The sequence below is a fragment of the Lemur catta genome, chromosome 1 (genome assembly GCF_020740605.2).
Source record: "Lemur catta isolate mLemCat1 chromosome 1, mLemCat1.pri, whole genome shotgun sequence".
Taxonomy (NCBI): Eukaryota; Metazoa; Chordata; class Mammalia; order Primates; family Lemuridae; genus Lemur; species Lemur catta.
Genome location: NC_059128.1, coordinates 164,698,437 through 164,715,559, shown reverse-complemented (window position 1 = coordinate 164,715,559; position 17,123 = coordinate 164,698,437). Strand labels below are relative to the sequence as shown.

General features: G+C 35.0%; 1 protein-coding gene across 5 annotated transcripts in view; it reads right to left on the bottom strand.

The window, feature by feature from the left end:
- The window catches only part of ATP2C1 (ATPase secretory pathway Ca2+ transporting 1), a 138,316-nt gene that overhangs the window by 900 nt on the left and 120,293 nt on the right, over positions 1-17,123 (bottom strand). For 3 of the 5 annotated variants that reach the window (XM_045538583.1, XM_045538558.1, XM_045538575.1), the window contains 4 exons: positions 16,313-16,460; positions 15,695-15,790; positions 14,396-14,537; positions 13,004-13,131 (listed from right to left, as the gene is read on the bottom strand). In XM_045538583.1, the coding sequence (XP_045394539.1) occupies positions 13,004-13,131; positions 14,396-14,537; positions 15,695-15,790; positions 16,313-16,460 (514 nt within the window). The remainder of the gene's footprint in view (positions 1-13,003; positions 13,132-14,395; positions 14,538-15,694; positions 15,791-16,312; positions 16,461-17,123) is intronic. The other 2 variants (XM_045538588.1, XM_045538566.1) reach the window with 1 other exon arrangement.

The window sequence follows — 17,123 nt, the reverse complement described above, 5'->3', positions numbered from 1 at the left end:
TATTACTCTCTGCCCCTAGTCACTATAGTCCTGTTACTGTTGTATTTTCTTACTGCATTTCTTCCCACCTGACATATTGTTCACTCATTCATTTAAATATTAAACGCCTACTCTGTGCTAGGGTGTAGTGGCAACAACAGAAATATCTCTACTCACGGAGATTTCATTAGAAGTGAGATTACTATTATATGCCTAAGTGGATTTTATCTAGTGTTTGTTTTGCCAGGCAAGTACAAAGAAGGGATAGGCAGTAAGGGAACTGAGCTAATTATAATGCTTGACTATGGAGTTTTAACTTGGTAACATAGAAAGAAATGATAGCAGTAGGGTGTGGGCCAGTGAAAAAAGTGGTAGGATCAATGGATTGGACATCTTGGTAACTGTCCATCCAGGAGTTACAAGAAGAAAGGGAAGAAGATTAAAAGGGAGGAAGATGGCTAGAAAATGGAGTATTCAAGATTGTATATGTGCTTTGCCTCTCCACTCAAATCTAAGCTCTATGGGGACAGGAACTTGTCTATTTTATTTACCGTTGTAGCCCCAGTGCCTTCAATACTTTGAATGATCTATGGAGGCATACAAAATATTACGGTAGGACTTTTGATTCAAGGAAAAGCTTCCTAGCAGTAAATAGTGTTGTTAATATATCTCTGGGCCTCATATCTGTGCTAACCCAAATAAGAGCAGTTGGCCTTTGACCTATAGATTCTTTATTCCTTTCCTTTAATAATTTAGGTCATTCTTTACTGGTCATTCTTTACTTGATCTTCTCTAGTTACCGCAAATCCCTTTAAAACAAAACAAGAAAAACAAGACCAGACAGTTCTCTTAATAATGATTTCAGGACTGTTCTTTCATCGCAGCATAACCAAGTCTTTTAAAAAAAAGATTTTACACTAATTAAATGATGGTTCTACATGGATTGCTAAGGTACCCATCGATCAGCTCTGGCCACAAGTCATATATTAAACTTGTGCATTCTAGTTAATCCCATCTTCCATTTGTGAAGTAGGTTTTTTGTTGAGGTGAATGACTTTGTAAGTGATTCCATATTTTCTCATATTTTAACAAACTGCCTGTTTGGTTTTAAATTCCTTTTCTCTGAAGTGATAAAGAGGCTCACCTTGGGGCTAGCTACAAAACCACTAAGCAGCCATCATTTAATCTGTTGATAAGTTTTTAAATATCATCAGCAAGGAAGTAATCTTTGTAATAACAACTCAGTTCTGTCCTTCAAGGAACAGCTTATTCTTAAATAATTTTAATAATTTTATAGAAGCAATTAGGAGCTTTCAGTGTTTAAATGCATTTGTTGAAGCTTCGTTAATGACAGTTGTCCTATTGCACTGAACCAATACTTTTAACAAAACACTGTTCCCCTCCATTGAACAGATTGTACAATGGAAGCCTGGTACATGGACTGTGCCAACAATTGCTAGCATCAACCTCCGTAGAAAATCTCCTGCGCATGTGTCCCGAGGCTAAGCAACTTTACGAACATCTGTTCAATGCCACAAGGTCATATGCCCCTGCTGAATTATTCCTACCAAAAGTTAAATCAACTTCAAAAAAAAAAAGGCAGAAGATACAGGGTACCAACTGGTCAAAGAACAGAATGGGAACTACCTCACACCCCGGGTGTTGGTATGAGGGAAGCAACCGGTTTGGGCTGTTAATGGTTGAAAACTTGGAGGAACATATTGAGGCCTGTCAGCTTGAATAAATTCAGTCTCTATCAATTCTGACTTGAAATTTTTCTGTTACCTCCCTCAAAACAATTAGCTTTTTTCTTTAGGACTAACCCTATTGGGGATAAACATCACAATAGATAATCTTTGAATTTCAAGGTATTTTGTATTCTGCTTTTAATAAATTCAACCTGATTTAATAAATTGTTGTATTTCTTAAACATGTTTGAAACCATGTTCATACTTCTCATGTTCCATTTCGGTGCGTTAGTAGTATTCTATAACCTTTAAATTGCAGCAACTTTGCCATCTATGTTTTCAAAAAAAAAGTAGAGGTCCTACTTCAATTATTTCCTTTAAGTAAAAGCTAGCTATCATTTGAAAAATTTTGTAAAAGTTTTTTCTTTGTACTTTAGTATGAAAAGTCTGGGCCATGAAAGGTAGAAGTGAGCCAGACAGAAAACTGTCAACTAAAAGTAAGTACTTAGTAAAAGACCACAGCACGGTTGATGAGGTACATGCCAGGTGTTAAAGAGATTGAAACTAATGGCCCCCCACAAAGTAAGAGACAGCGTCCTGAGCTACTAGACCTAGAAAAGGAGGAAACAATGAGAAGAAATGAAAATATCAGAGATATGTGCAATAATACCAGACTGTAGGCCCTCTTTTATACTATAGGTTTTGACCTATTAATGGGATGTGGAAGTAAAGAGGCATAACTGGCATTTTTTAAATGAAAAAAATTAGAATGGGAAATATCAGATATACTTATGTATTAGGTGGTATACAAAATTTACTTCTTACTGTGGATTGTAGTCAAAGAAGTTTGAAAGACACTGCTCTGGAAAATACTAGAGGCTGCTAAAATTATAAATACAGAGTTGTGAAGGTACTGGCCAGTTCCAAATAAAGAACTTGAAAATAAAAAGAAGCAAGTGGAATGAATACATTTGGACAAGATCTGAAAGTATATTTCAACCTTCACTTTACTTGTATTCACATAAATTGTGTTCTTCCTTTCTTCTCTACTCACTATTGGCATATTCTGTAAGTAACAGCCCTAAAGGTGGCTGTAAGCTGCCATTTTGAACAGGCCTATGTCCAGTTCCTAGTATCTGATAATTCTCTTCATTTTCCTAAAGTACCATACTCTTAGAGGAGTAAGCCCAGCATCAGCCAGTATTAAACACACACCTCCCAAGTGTTGATTGGCGTTAGCCATTTACAGAAGGCTACACACAATGTCATTTGCTCCTAAAGTGTTCAACCATAAAAACTGCCTTTGTTTCAAATAAGAGTTCTTGAAATAAGGAAATTTTTATTATTTTAGGAGGAGTGCATGGGGCTCCTTAGTAAGGTATTATGTCTCCAAAGAGATGGTTATTCACAGAAGGATCAAGAAAAGAACAGTAACATGCATCCCTTTTTCAGAAGAAATGTGTTTTATAAGCATAGATTTAATGACGACCATAAACATGTCAGAGCTTTGTATATCAAAATTCTGTCTTACTTGATTCCTGGGACTAATCTAGAAATTATACCAGTATGAGTGTCCTGTTTTTCCAGGATTATCAACACTGCTTTTTAAAACCACCAGCCCTGCCTGGAAATCCATTCATTTCCCACTCTGGCAAACAATTGATTTGATGGGCACCAAACTGGGAGTTTATAGGCTACAGTTTAATTAGAAGTCAACTGAATTATACTGTCTTTTTCTTTTATTAAAAGGGTCCTCCTTCAACAGAAATAAGAAGTCAGGTTCCCCTCTGTAGCTATTGTACTTAGGGCCATTCACTTGAAATTATCCAGCCTTGCTAAAGGAGTTAAAGTCTAATAATGTCCATTCACTTATTCTCTGTAAGAGTAAGTGTTATTATCCCAGTGTAGATCTTCTGTATGGACTAGATGAGAGATCACAGGCACTCCATAGGATATCTAAGGGGATTCACCAAACAATAATGATATAGTACCCAACCTCCCCAAAGTCCTTGTTTAAGCTGCTGTGTACAGCAGTATCAGGTGCAGAATGGCAAAGTGCAGACTGAATACTACAGTAGTCTGTAGTAGTATGAGAAGAATAAGGAGACAGCAGTCACCTGGATGAGACGTTGTTAAATCAGAGGAAGACTCCCAGACCTGGCTTTTGGCCTGGCTTTAGACAATAGGAATAAAATTCCGATTAAGTATAGGAGACAGCAGGAATACCTGTGTAGAAGCAGAATGTTATATATCCTATATTCCATTTCTAAAATCTAGTTTCCTAGTTTCCAATCAAGTCTTTAGGTCCTGCTGTTTCTGATTCAGTTTTAGCATATGAAATCTCACCTTAGACTTTGGAAATTTTCTTCAATTATTAATAGATGATCAAAAGTAACAAAAGGAACTCTGGACAGCTAAGATGAATAAATTTTAGGAATAAAGCTGGAGAGACAAAAACATTTACTATGTAATCATGTTCTGTATTTAGTGGTCATAAAGTTATACTTTACGCCTATTTTGTACAAGCCCTTTTTGAAACACCTGGACCTTGAAAGTTTAATATACATCCTGTAAATATGATATTTACAGATCTTTCACACCAATTGATCATGAGAAAAGAATTCAAATTAACTAGAATTTTAGAAGAGGAAGACCTTAGAACTAGACATAGAATTAGAACTTAACTAGAAAGGCCTTAGAATTATCTCTTCCTCCTTTGTGTACAAACAAAGTAAACAAATTGATGACTATGCCTCACTTGCCATACCTGTAAAATGAGGAATAGTTGAAATTATTGTCTAAAGATAAAATAACATGTATTTTTAACACATAGTGCCTGGCAGTAAAAACCTGAAAAATGATAGCCATTGTTGTTACATCCACACATGAAAAGCAAAAGCAAAGCAAGGAATCTGGGAAGAAGTGAGATGGTGTCTAGTAGCAGAAAGATTAAGACACCATGAGACCAGGGCTGCCAAAGGTAAAGCCAGAATTTTGCAAAGACAAAGATCAACACTATCTAATATGGCTAAGAAAAGGGCAAGAATGTGAGATTATTATAGCAACTTCAGCAGAGTTGTCACACTGAAGAAACACTGGAAAGAGTATTATTTAGAGCATTTCAATCAGCAGCCAAGCTCTACCTCAGAAGATAATTAGGAGCTTTCAGTGTTTCAGACCAGAAGGAATTATCCCCATGTGAGTACTGTATCCCTCTAGCCCTTTTTCCTTGTGTCAAAGTTTTCTGCAACGTTTTTTAAATTCAATTTGAAAGAGGCATGTTTAAAGATAGAAAAAAATTACTACTTCCTAGGATTTCCTCTTCCTTCCTGACCCTACTCCATAACCCTAAGGAAGCCAAACCCAGTTTTCTCCCTTAGTGAGGTTGCCAAGTTTCATGGGATGCTGCTCTCTACCACATGCTGCTTAGCTGGCTGGCACACCATGAACCCAAACCAGCACCTGGAAAGCAGTCAGCACCAACAACCAGGAGAAAAAATTTCACTTCCATAGAAGGATACTCTTACTAGTGCCTGACTGCAAAGGGAGACCTTGTATCTACAATGAGACAGATGTGGAGTACTTGATATTCATCTTATAATGTCTTTTGATGAGACATCTCAGTTATGACAGCTGAAAGTGATTCTGTATCTTGTACCAATTTGAGATGAAATGCTATTTCTCTTGGACGAATGTATTAAAAATAGGCCTTCCCACTTTGAACAACAGCTTTCTGAGCCATACAGGGTAAGTTGCTTTTGCATTTCTTTCCAGAGGTCTAGATAATGCTAAAATTCAAGTCCATCCAGCTGTAAAAATTCTAAGATGAGAACCTCATGTAAAGGAAGGAAGTTTTAAAATTAAAAGGCATGACTGCACCAGACTACATACCAGTCTCTTAAAATGGGAGAAATAAATGAATGAGATAATACATGGTAGAGTGTTTCCAGCTAGTTTCCTGGGGTTCTATTTTTAAGGAGAGAAATCAAACTTCAAATGAGTATTTTACAATGCACATGCAATCTCTTCTATTTGTACTAGTCTTGACAACATTTCACACATTTGGTTAAAATAGCTAAGTCTTCCTATATGTGTATTTATATATTTATATATATTGTATATACATATACACAGTTGGGGGACAACTGTACTATATAAATACATTTTGGTTTAGAATGTTTTGTCCTGAGCAAATGAATTAGAGAGCATATTTTTCCCCTAAGATTGGGCTGTTAGGATATTTGAGTTTCTACTATTATTAAGCTTTGTCTTCTTTAAGCAAGATAATATACTTTAGCCTATTCAAATTAAGCCTGTTTCTCTGGGTTTATACAACCAATGAGAGGGAAACCGCCACTTCTCTTGTGTATCCAAGAGGGTGGGAGGGAGCAGATAGACCAGACACAAGCAGACTCGTCTTCAAATTGGGCAGGGTTGGGAAGGGAGAGAGACAGGGAGCACAACTCACATGGGACAGCAGATCAGAATATTCAACCCACTGTAAGAACAAGGAGTCATAATGATAAGATGGGATTGATAATAGCTGGCATGTCCTCCCTGTTGATGATGTTCTGAGAACACTGACTTTCTACATATAGGAGCCTTTGCAGAGACTCAGAGAAGTCACTGACATCAAATCTGCTACCAAGTACATCCATCCCAGAGAAAACATCCTGCTGGGAGGATTGCAGGGTAGAAGAAATTGATGCCACTTCCTTTCCAGTCCACCGAATGTAATGCATTCCTTTTTGAATATCTAAATGAATATGTAAAACTTTTTGTAAAGGGCCAAACAATAAATATTTTAGGTTTTGTGGGCCATATAGTCTCTACTGCAACTACTCACATTTACTGTTGTAGCATCAAAGCAGCAATAAACGATATATAAATGAATGCACATAGTTGTATTCTATTTAGTTCTATTCATTCTATTTAGATGTGTAGTAAATTTAATTTTCAAAAACAGGCAGCAGGCAGATTTGGCCTGCATGCCATAGTCTGTCTACCCCAAAACTATGTAGTATCTCCATGTGAGTGAGTTTAGCAGGATTAAAATAAACTGTTTCTCTAACTTGTAACACCCCTAAACTGATTCATGGGCCATCCAGACCAACTCCATATAGAAAGACACTTACAAAATCTCATGCAATCCTATTATGCAACCATATAGATGAATATGAGAAAGGAAAATGAAGGAAAATATACTGATTTATAATATACTTCCTAAAATTGATCTGATAATGCTTACAATGTAAAGTCTGTCACATCTTTCCTATCAAGCATACACTTCACACAATCACTTATTCGGCTGGGGCCTGGTATATATTGCTCCAAGGATAATGTTTTGTAAGACTCACCAACCAAACTGTTTCCTATTATGCTTGTAAAGTGCACACTTGATGAAAAAGCAAATGGTCAAGGCATTACAGTATTTTATTTATGACCAAAAGATGGCACCAAATTGTCACTTCTCAACTAATGGGCACTTCAGGGAAGTGCTACTTATCACAGGGAAAAGTTTAATAGAAAATTGCCTTTAATGTACTTGGGAAGATTATTTAAAAAAAAAAACTGTATTAAAAAGCACATTTTGTCTGAGTTCAAAAACTAGAAATACAAAACCCAAAAATGGACCTCTGGAACTTATGTAGAAATTTCTGCCACTGAGTGCTCGTAACACTGAGATGTGTTTTCTATTAAAAGGGTTACTAAGCAAAACAATGCAATTATAGTTTAACAAATAATGGTGGCTGGGCACGGTAGCTCATGCCTGTAATCCTAGCACTCTGGGAGGCCAAGGTGGAAGGATCATTTGAGCTCAGGAGTTCGAGACCAGCCTGAGCAAGAGCGAGACCCCGTCTCTACTAAAAAAATAGAAAGAAATTATATGGACAACTAAAAATATATAGAAAAAATTAGCTGTAAGTGGCGCATGCCTGTAGTCCCAGCTACTCGGGAGGCTGAGGCAGGAGGATTGCTTGAGCCCAGGCACAAGCAACGTGCTGTGAGCTAGGCACAGCAACCTGACGCCACGGCACTCTAGCCCGGGCAACAGAGTGAGACTCTGTCTAAAAAAAAAAAAAACAGTAACAAAAAAAAAAAACAAATAATGGTGATGGGGCAAACCTGGGTTAGATATGAAAGGAAGTTCTGCTAGGCCTAACTGACATGGAGCCACCACAGAAATGTGGGTCTTTTGCCAGGATATTTGTCAATTTGGCTAGAATTGAGCAAAAGGGGATAGGAATAGCAAAGTCAGGTGTGTACAGTGACTGAACATGAAACACTGCCTGCCTAGAGAACAGCTATACAAGTACAGACTATTACTACTACTACATCATATATATTTATGTGTACACAGGAATAACAGCAGGTTGAGATTCGAAAAGAACTTTTAAGGATCAAAACTAATGGCTGAAATTATTTTCACGTTTCTCCCCAAACTTCAACATTTAAATTTATTCTAAATAAAAAAAGAAAATTGTATCAATAGTTCTGTCTAGATTTATCAACAAAGTGACTTGGACTTAAATTTTTAATGCTTTCTAAAAAATAAAATCCCATAATTTTATGCCCAAACTTATGGCTGCATTTACTCTTAATAGTATTTACAAGAAATTGTACTACACATACACTCAGTTTAGAGCAATCTGGAAAGGCTATCCCAGTGGGCATTTCAGCTGGGTTTTGAAATACAGGTAAAGGTTCTGATTTTCAAAATCGGGGCAGAGGAAAAAGGCTTTCAAGTCGAAGTAACACTGTCCAAAAACACCTGAAAGTGGATTGTGTTGGAGCATTGGGTAGGATTTGAGGCTAGAAAAGTCCAAGGAATCACTGAGTAAAAGGTGGGGGAACCCCAACACAATATTGTTTTCTACTCTCCTGCCATAATTATTTGTCAGAGCAAGTAGCTATTTTCTAATGATAATGTTATTCACTCACTGGGGTTTCTCACACAGCAAACTTCACTCTAAGCTATGTGGTTGTTTGATACATATCCACACGCACGCATACACACGTATAAATGCACACACTTACTCACCTCTTAAAGTGTCTTAACTGCAAATACCAAAAATTATTGCTACCAATAATTCAGATCAGTGTTTTATCGTCAGTAAATTCTTGGAAGTTCAATAACAAAAGAGATTGATAATATTCTTATCTTTTACCCCTGCATTTTGAATGTATCCAACTATTTGCTAATTAAGTTAATAACTATGCTCAAAGGGTTTTTAAAAAAATCTTATTCTGTCAAAGCTGAATTTAATTTATTGCTTTACTTTTATAACAAAAAAAAAATTGATGTTTGTGAAGGGAAGTTGTTTTTCTACTAGCTTATAATTAGTCAACCATGGCTTTAATTGATTCCATGCTTTAGAAACCTCACCTCACAAATCCACCGGGAAATCTCAAGGACACCACAAACTTGACATTTCAAATGGACCTGTGTCCCACTAAAGCCTGCTCAGCTTAGGTTGTTTTGCCAACAGCTCTGCTATTCAAGCCAAAGGCCAGAAACTGGTTATCGCCTATATTTTCCTTTTCTCCTGTCCAGTCATGCCAATGCTATTTCCTAGAAGACAGAAACTCCATACCTTCCTCTCTGTATTAACTACCACGACTAAATTATCCCTTTACCCCTTAAGCTTCCACAATTTTCTAATTGCTCTCCCTATTTCAGTCTTTACAACTGACCCTCTGTACTTCTGTCAGCGTAAGATAAAAATCCACTCACATCAAACGCCTGAAATCCTCTGGCATGCTACCAAGACAAGTCATGCTGCTGTCTTCACCACTAGGTTCCTGCTTATCTTTTCCAATCCCTCACATTATACTTCCCGCCTTAATAGTGTCAAACTCCTTGTGGTTTTCACGTGTTCCTTCCAGCCTCTGCCAACACCTCTACAGAAGCTGAGCTGTTGGTTGCAAGGTCCTACTGCTTCTTGGCTGGAAGTTCCCAAGCTAAAGCTTGATTCAAATGCCACTAGTTTTACAAATTTTTTTTTGACAACCTCCTCTCATGAAGTTATTTCTCTCCTTCAGCTATTGTAGCATTTTGGACAGCATTTACCACCGTACTGGATATATTTCACATTGGTCTTCAGAGTTGACTGAGAACTTCCTGAAGGCAAGATACTACCTCTTATTTCTTTATAAATCTAAATCTACAACAATATTTACAGACAATTTTATCTGTGTTAATATTAGGGACTGGTTACCCACTATCTGTTTTTAGCCATAACCAACTCTTGACAACTAAAACCCAAAATAAAGTTATCAAACAAGAGTCAATAGTCATACCAAGTGCTAAGTGAGCTCAAGGAAGCTTAAGCATCAGGATGATCTGTTTGTTCAGTCACATACCAGTTAGGATTAATATTTTTCCACACCATGTTTTAGTATGCAAATCCATTACTATTTTGATTACAGGAGCTCAGTCTAAATAAGCACTTCAGAGCTTTTAAAGGAAACTTCTAGGGAAGTGTGTGCTGGATTCACTTTAAGGTATGCGTATTTTTAAAATAAATGTGCAAAGATCACTATTAACTTTCTTGAAACTGCTTGTTAGCAGTTACGTTCCCCTGCTATCCATGTCCATGAGCTCCTGAAGGGCAGAGATGCTATCTGCTTTCTATTCCTAGCACACTCCAGGTACTAAATAAATGTGTAATGAAAAGATAATCAATTCATCCCATCCTCCTAACTTCTTGGGTAAGTCATATGTGGAAGTAAAATGCACATGACTTGACAAGTGACAGAGGCAGAAAAGCAAGGTAAAGTTAATTATGGTTTCTAAGTATTATATTTATTGTTTGCCACCAATTCATTTCAGTGAGAAACTACTTTAAGTATGGCCAATACTTACTTTAATTATGTACCATGTGAAAGAGATCAAAACTTAAAGTGATTTATAAAAGACAACCAATGTAACAGACATATCCTTCATGGGTATAAAAGGTAAAAACTGTGTCTTATACTTGTGAGGGTGGTTACTACTATTAAATAAAGCCTGAATCCTCACAAGGGAGGTTTTTTGGGTTGTGTGGTTTCACTTTTTCAGCACTGGGTCACACAACTGCCAGCACAAACGTGAGAGAACATGCTCAGCCTTGTTTCCATGTGGCCAGTTTTGATTATTTGAGAACTGTCTACCTAATTGGTGAATTATTTCAAGTTTCCTTCTTTTCTTCCCTGATATTTAACCACTGTGGGGCCAAATAACTTCATAAGGTAGTCTAACAAGGAAAAACATCAAATAAGCTAGTACTGTTAGGGACTATGGGGTAAAAATTTAGATATTAGCACATTTAAATCATCAATGCTAATTTGGACTAATATACTATGGAAAATTGAAAATCTGGATCAATACTGTACATTAATTTCCTTTTAAATCACAGATTCTGTCTACTATGAGTTCTCCCTAATTTCTGTACTTTCAGATCCAACCATATGGATGATTTTAATGCTAATAGTCCCAACTGGGAGGTCAGTAATTTATGAAAAAAAAAATCATTTTATTTTTATAGTTCAAAAATTAAACAAAAGGATAGGCACACTAATTTCACACAAGTCATACTATGAACCTAAAACACAAAGCAAAAAACTGATGTGCACTTAATACATATTTAAGTCTTTGTAACAGAAAAGAAAAATCATTACAAAATTTAGGCATGAGACATCAAGTAACTAATGAGAGAGTTGATTAGACAATGGCTTCCATGTTCCATCTAATGATATGGAACACTGTACATTTGACTATTCATCCTTAAAGGGTAAAGTAGAATAAACTGCAGACAGCTCCTTACACTAAACTATTTCAGTAACAAGGACTCAAAGAATATTTTTCCCTATCGATGACAATATTTCAGTGCTAATATTTGCAGTTTAATATTAGATAAAACCTAATGCATGGTTTATCGATACAGTTTATAAGACACAAAACTTATTAACTTCAAGAAGAATTAAACCTGTAAGAATCTGAGACCCATCTATTTATAGAGAGAAATATTCAATAGGAGAACGTATGTCTAATTTTGCATTTCTGGCCCAAATGTGCCACACACTCAAAACAAAATTCCTCTACCTTAAGTTTTTATGTGAAAACTGATGGCATTACACAAAGCAGATCCATCTATTTCTCTAGTATGCCCAATGAAACAAGAAGGCAGAGAACAAACGGTAGAAGAAGAAGGGACAGACTCAGGGTTGTGTATAAATCTAGGCCAAAGAAGCCACAGATGCATGAAGAGCAAGGCCAGCAAAGATTATTCCACATGTACCCTTGTTCATAAACTGTTTGGGTTTTTTTAAATTCTTTAAGTGTAGTAGCCTATACTTCCTAAGAAATATGCTTTAAAACACACATAAAAATTAGAAAAAATAATAAAATTCAGTTATTCAGCTGAGGTACTTGGATTTATAGAGAATGAAAAAATGATATTTGACAAAATATATATGTTAATATAATTTGTTCTAAATTTCAGCCCAGTCTTAAATGTTTATGACTGTATGATTAAGGGTTAATCACAGACATTGTTACCCTAACTAAAATGCCACTTGACAGCCCTGCATTAATTCTGCTATCCCAAAGACTCATAACCAAAAAACAAAACAAAAAACAAACAAAAAAACAACCACTTACACTTAACTAAGAAAAGCAAACATTTACTTCAAATTGTAGTATAGGCTTTTCAATCACAAAAAGAAAGAAAAGAACAGTGATCTGACAGTGGTCACATCCTGTGCAAAAAATGTGAGATACAAAAATGGTAGCACAAGGTATCTGAGCTGCTTACATTATAGGAAAAAGGAAATACAGTAGGTGAAATATGGCACTCCTGGGAATCAACTTTTAAACCAAACAGAATGCCTTTGAAATCATTAAATTTATTTGTGTGTTAGTAAGAAAGCCCCACCACCATAAATAGTACAATATTTAAAAATAAAAAAAATATTTATATCTATCTAAGATAGACAGTGTATTTGTGTATTTGTACTGTTTTAGACCTCTTTAAGTGCAGAAGGTGGTTCAGGTTTTGTCTTTTTTTTTTTTTTTTTTTTTTTTTTAAATAACTGCCCATATGCTTTATAAAGTTCCACTCAATCGCAAAAGCCAATTTAAATCAAGGATTATGTTATTAAAGTTGCATAATTTCATTTGGGACTGCCAGCAGGTTAAAGTCTCAAATCAAGTCTTTAACATTAATGTTCATTTTTAGTCAATGAAAAGTTAAAAAGTTCCCAAATCTTCATTATCCTCTTGAACTTGCCCTTCTAAATGATCCTCAGACTGCAATTCCTAGTTTGCAAATAAAAGAATGCAATATGCATCATACTTCAAGAAAAGACGACGACGTTGAACTAACATGCTTCTGGATGATCTTCTCCCTGCTCCTTTCAACCTTCTTTATAATTTCTGCCACTATGCACACTGATGAGGTGAGACCCAAAAGAAACAACAGATCTGCAAGAGAAAATAAGTTGGGTTTTACATTTCTTTGAAATTTATAGTTGCGAAGCTTAATACCTTACATTTTTCTATTTACCCGCAGCTTTAAAATGCATTGTTTCACAACCACTCCATGAGGTAGACACAATCACCCTCAGTTAAAAGAAAGAAAACTCAAAGGCATTAAATGATTTATCCAAAGTCACATAGCTATGAAAGACAGCAGCCAGAACTAGAACCCAAGTCCTCTGACCATGTTCCCTGAACCATACATAACCTGATGTGGCTTAGCCTTTAACACCAGTAAGAGGAGTGTTTTATTTAATAAAAATTTCAGTTTAAAAAAAGCACTGTTCGAGCAGTAGTAACCAATTTGATTGATAATGCCTATTAAAGACTAAAAATTTTGCATTATTATGTTCCATTTGAAAGCCTAAAAGTCTCAGTCTTTACAATAGTATCCACACAATCTCGATTGTTACTGCTGGAAAAATTGCAGCAGTAACCTGCACCTTAAAACTCCATTTTTTAAAAAGAGGAAACAATGTGAATATGGAATTAAAATATTGAAATTAAACGAGTTCAGTTTTAAACTTTAACTTATAGCAAAAAAATCCAGTGAGGCTGTATAGTTCATTTTTATAAATATCCAAATTAATTTAAAAACTCAAGAATACAGATAGCATTCCCATCAAATACATCGTTTCTCACATTTACATAGGAAAATTAATTTTTAAATGTACTGTATCATACATTTAATGTATGGTATATGAAAGAATAATGTATAACTTCCACATAATCTTTGTGAAATATTCTGCTTTAGGTTCAGACTGACATTTCATGAAATTAGAAGGCAGAAATGGGAAAGATAGTGAAATATTAGTTTTAACTATGGAAAATTGTAATTTTAAAGAACAATTTGGTTTTCAGTGGGCTTAAATCTAGCTTTGTCTTCATACAAGATGAAAAAGTACATTAAAAAGTTATAAACAATTACTCTATAACAGGTTTTGATGTGCTGTATTTCAGAACCACCAAATATGATTTTATAACAATTGATAACCTATAAAAAAGAGAAAACACCAAAAACCAAATTAAAACCCTAGAGTCTCCCCTGGACTTCCTCAAACAAAAAAACAGAGCACACTCCTTTTTTTTTAGATGACATCAGTTACTTCTCTTATTTCGCTATTATAAAATAATTTTTTATTAGAATACATTAGAAAATACAACAATTTATCTAAAATACATATATTATAAAAGATAGCGTTTTCTTTACCCAGTATGCTTAGGCTCTCGGTCTGAAAAACCTTCTGAAGTGGAGGAAAGTAAATAACCAGCAACTGTCCCATAATGGAGCCAAGAACTGCATAGCAAAACATTTTATTACTGCAGAGTCCAATCTCAAACACAGACTTGGTCTGTTGGCAGAGCAGAGAGTTCAATTACTACTCTTTGGTCACAGAAATAACTTCTTTATTATTATATTCATTTCCAATTTTTAATAAGCAGTATCACTGTATCACTGAATTCTATGTCAATACCATTAAATCTCTTAATTTTAACTATTATTTTGGAATAATTCAGATGGAATAAGGGCAAATATTAAAGCAGCTTCTATTTATCAAGAAAGAGCTTGCTTTAAAAAAGTGATAGTATATATATGAGACCACAGAAAGAAAGAAAGCTTACTGTAGGATCCCAAATATTAAGAAACTTTATTTGGATTTTGCTAAATCATTTCTATCCATTCATTAAGGTAGATAATCTAAAATTCTTTCTTGAAAAATGAACCTAGTTACGTGTACTGAAAAAGTAAAACCACTTTCATTAAAAAAAATGAATACTACAGCTTCTTCAAGAATTAATCTATTATCTCAGAAGCAGCAGCAGGCAAAAAAAAAATTAGTTTGAATTAGTGCAATTCACTGCACTTAGAAATGTTCTAGCATGGCAAATGGTAATAGATATAATAGTTAAGGATTCATACAGTGCTTTAAAATTGAAAGGAACAGTCATGCCCCAACTGAAACTAGTTTTCAAAGACAATATGCTCTGAAAAGGCACCACTAGGTTCTAGCCCATTATTTTCTATCAAAACATTTCAACTAAGAAGATGCAGTCATGCCTTCACACAACGTTGGAAATGTTCTAATGGCTTTGACATGCTAACAGAAATGATGGGAAAAAAATTAATTTACACAAAATTGTTGTTGTACTCCAAAGCAAGAAATTTTTCTAAAATGAGACTAATATCATCTTAACAGGATCCATAATGTTTGTCTTATGCTCAGATGTTAACCTGAATCTATCTTATGCTACCGCTAATAAGATAATGGAAAGAAGAAAGATCAGATGATACCACCTGTGATTTACTTTGATGTTCTAGTGGAACATAAGGCTTAGCCCCCTGCAGGTACCCCATCTTCATGGGGCCCATGTTTATAAAAAGGTTGTCTCTGGGGCTATAATCTATGGCTACAAAACTAAGCAAATCTAAAAACCCATAATCTTTACCTACTTATTATTAAAGAGTGGTCTACTCAATTGAGTCAATCAACTAAGCACCTAAGCATACCTGGGATCTGGAACTTAGTGCGTTAAACATGTCAAAAAACACAAAGCACGTGAAGGTCATTGTTGTGTCTCGAGGTGTTATCACATTGTCTCGTAGCTGTCAAGAGGAAATAACAAAATGACTTTTTAGTGGCTAAATTTAGTAGACAAATACTGTATGCTTTTAAAATGTTAGTATTTTCTTTCCATTAGGATAAAATAGCTTTAGTCTAAGACATGAAACACAAAAGCTACCTAAATTTCCTATAAATCACCTAATGAATAGCTATAATCTAAATAAAAAGTAAAAATCTTCTCATAACTATATTAGATATTAAAATACTGCCATTATTTAATAATAGTTATATACTCGTATTTTTTAACTTTCCTCAAAATTTTCATGCATTAATTTTTATTGTATCTGATACCTCTCAGCAGATTTAAATTGTTCTAATATATGAATCAAAAATTCTATTTTCCACAAAGATTGAAATCAAACTCTTTCAAAATGTTATCATATTTTTCACTCAAAGAGCTCTCCTAAATTAATTGCCCAGCCTTCTGGATAAGACACCAAAATAACTAAGAATCCTATCCTACAGAACACATGTTAATACAGTAGTTTATCCAATGGATATACCTCACGCCAGAAGACAAACAAAGTCCCACAAACAATGATTATTGATGAAACAAGTATTTTAAGTATCAAGTTTTTAGTCAAAATGCTGTCCTTCCAGTTGCGAGGAGGTTTACGAATAACATCTTTATCCACTGGTTCTACTCCAAGGCTTAAAAGCAAATAGAAAAATGAATTAAAATTTTAAGGTTTGGATTTGTTATTTTCACCTAATTAACATCAATTATACAGAAAACTGTTATGGACAAAATAATGAATCATAAAGAAAACCCTGGCTATGATTACTCAAAAATAACCACTAATTTTTCATTATTTCTCTATTCTTTGGGCAGTTTGATAGGGGACTGATGATCAACTTTCAAAAAATTGTCCAATTCCATTTGCATATAAGTTTACTTATTTCAAATAGGGTGAGAAATACATGATCTACCAACTGGACTTTGAAATTGTCTTTCATATAAGAACCACTAGACTCGGATGATTTGTTTCAGTGGCCAATGACATGTATCACTCAACTGTCCCATTATTATAAAAGAAAATAGTTAGATGGTCAGGTCCTTTAATACTTTCCCAAATTCTGTAAAACTGACAGAAGAACCTAGGTAATAACACTGACTTCAGAGATTTCTCCATTACATCCAACTCTTAGAAATAAAAAGCTTACTTCCTGAGGACAGGAATTACACGTGTTCCATGATCTCACCCTAAGAATAGGCATCTAATAGTGCAAAAGCTCAGATCCACACAGCATGAATGAATACTCAAAGAGAATAAATGATATGCACACATCACACAATATGTAACAAATACGTTG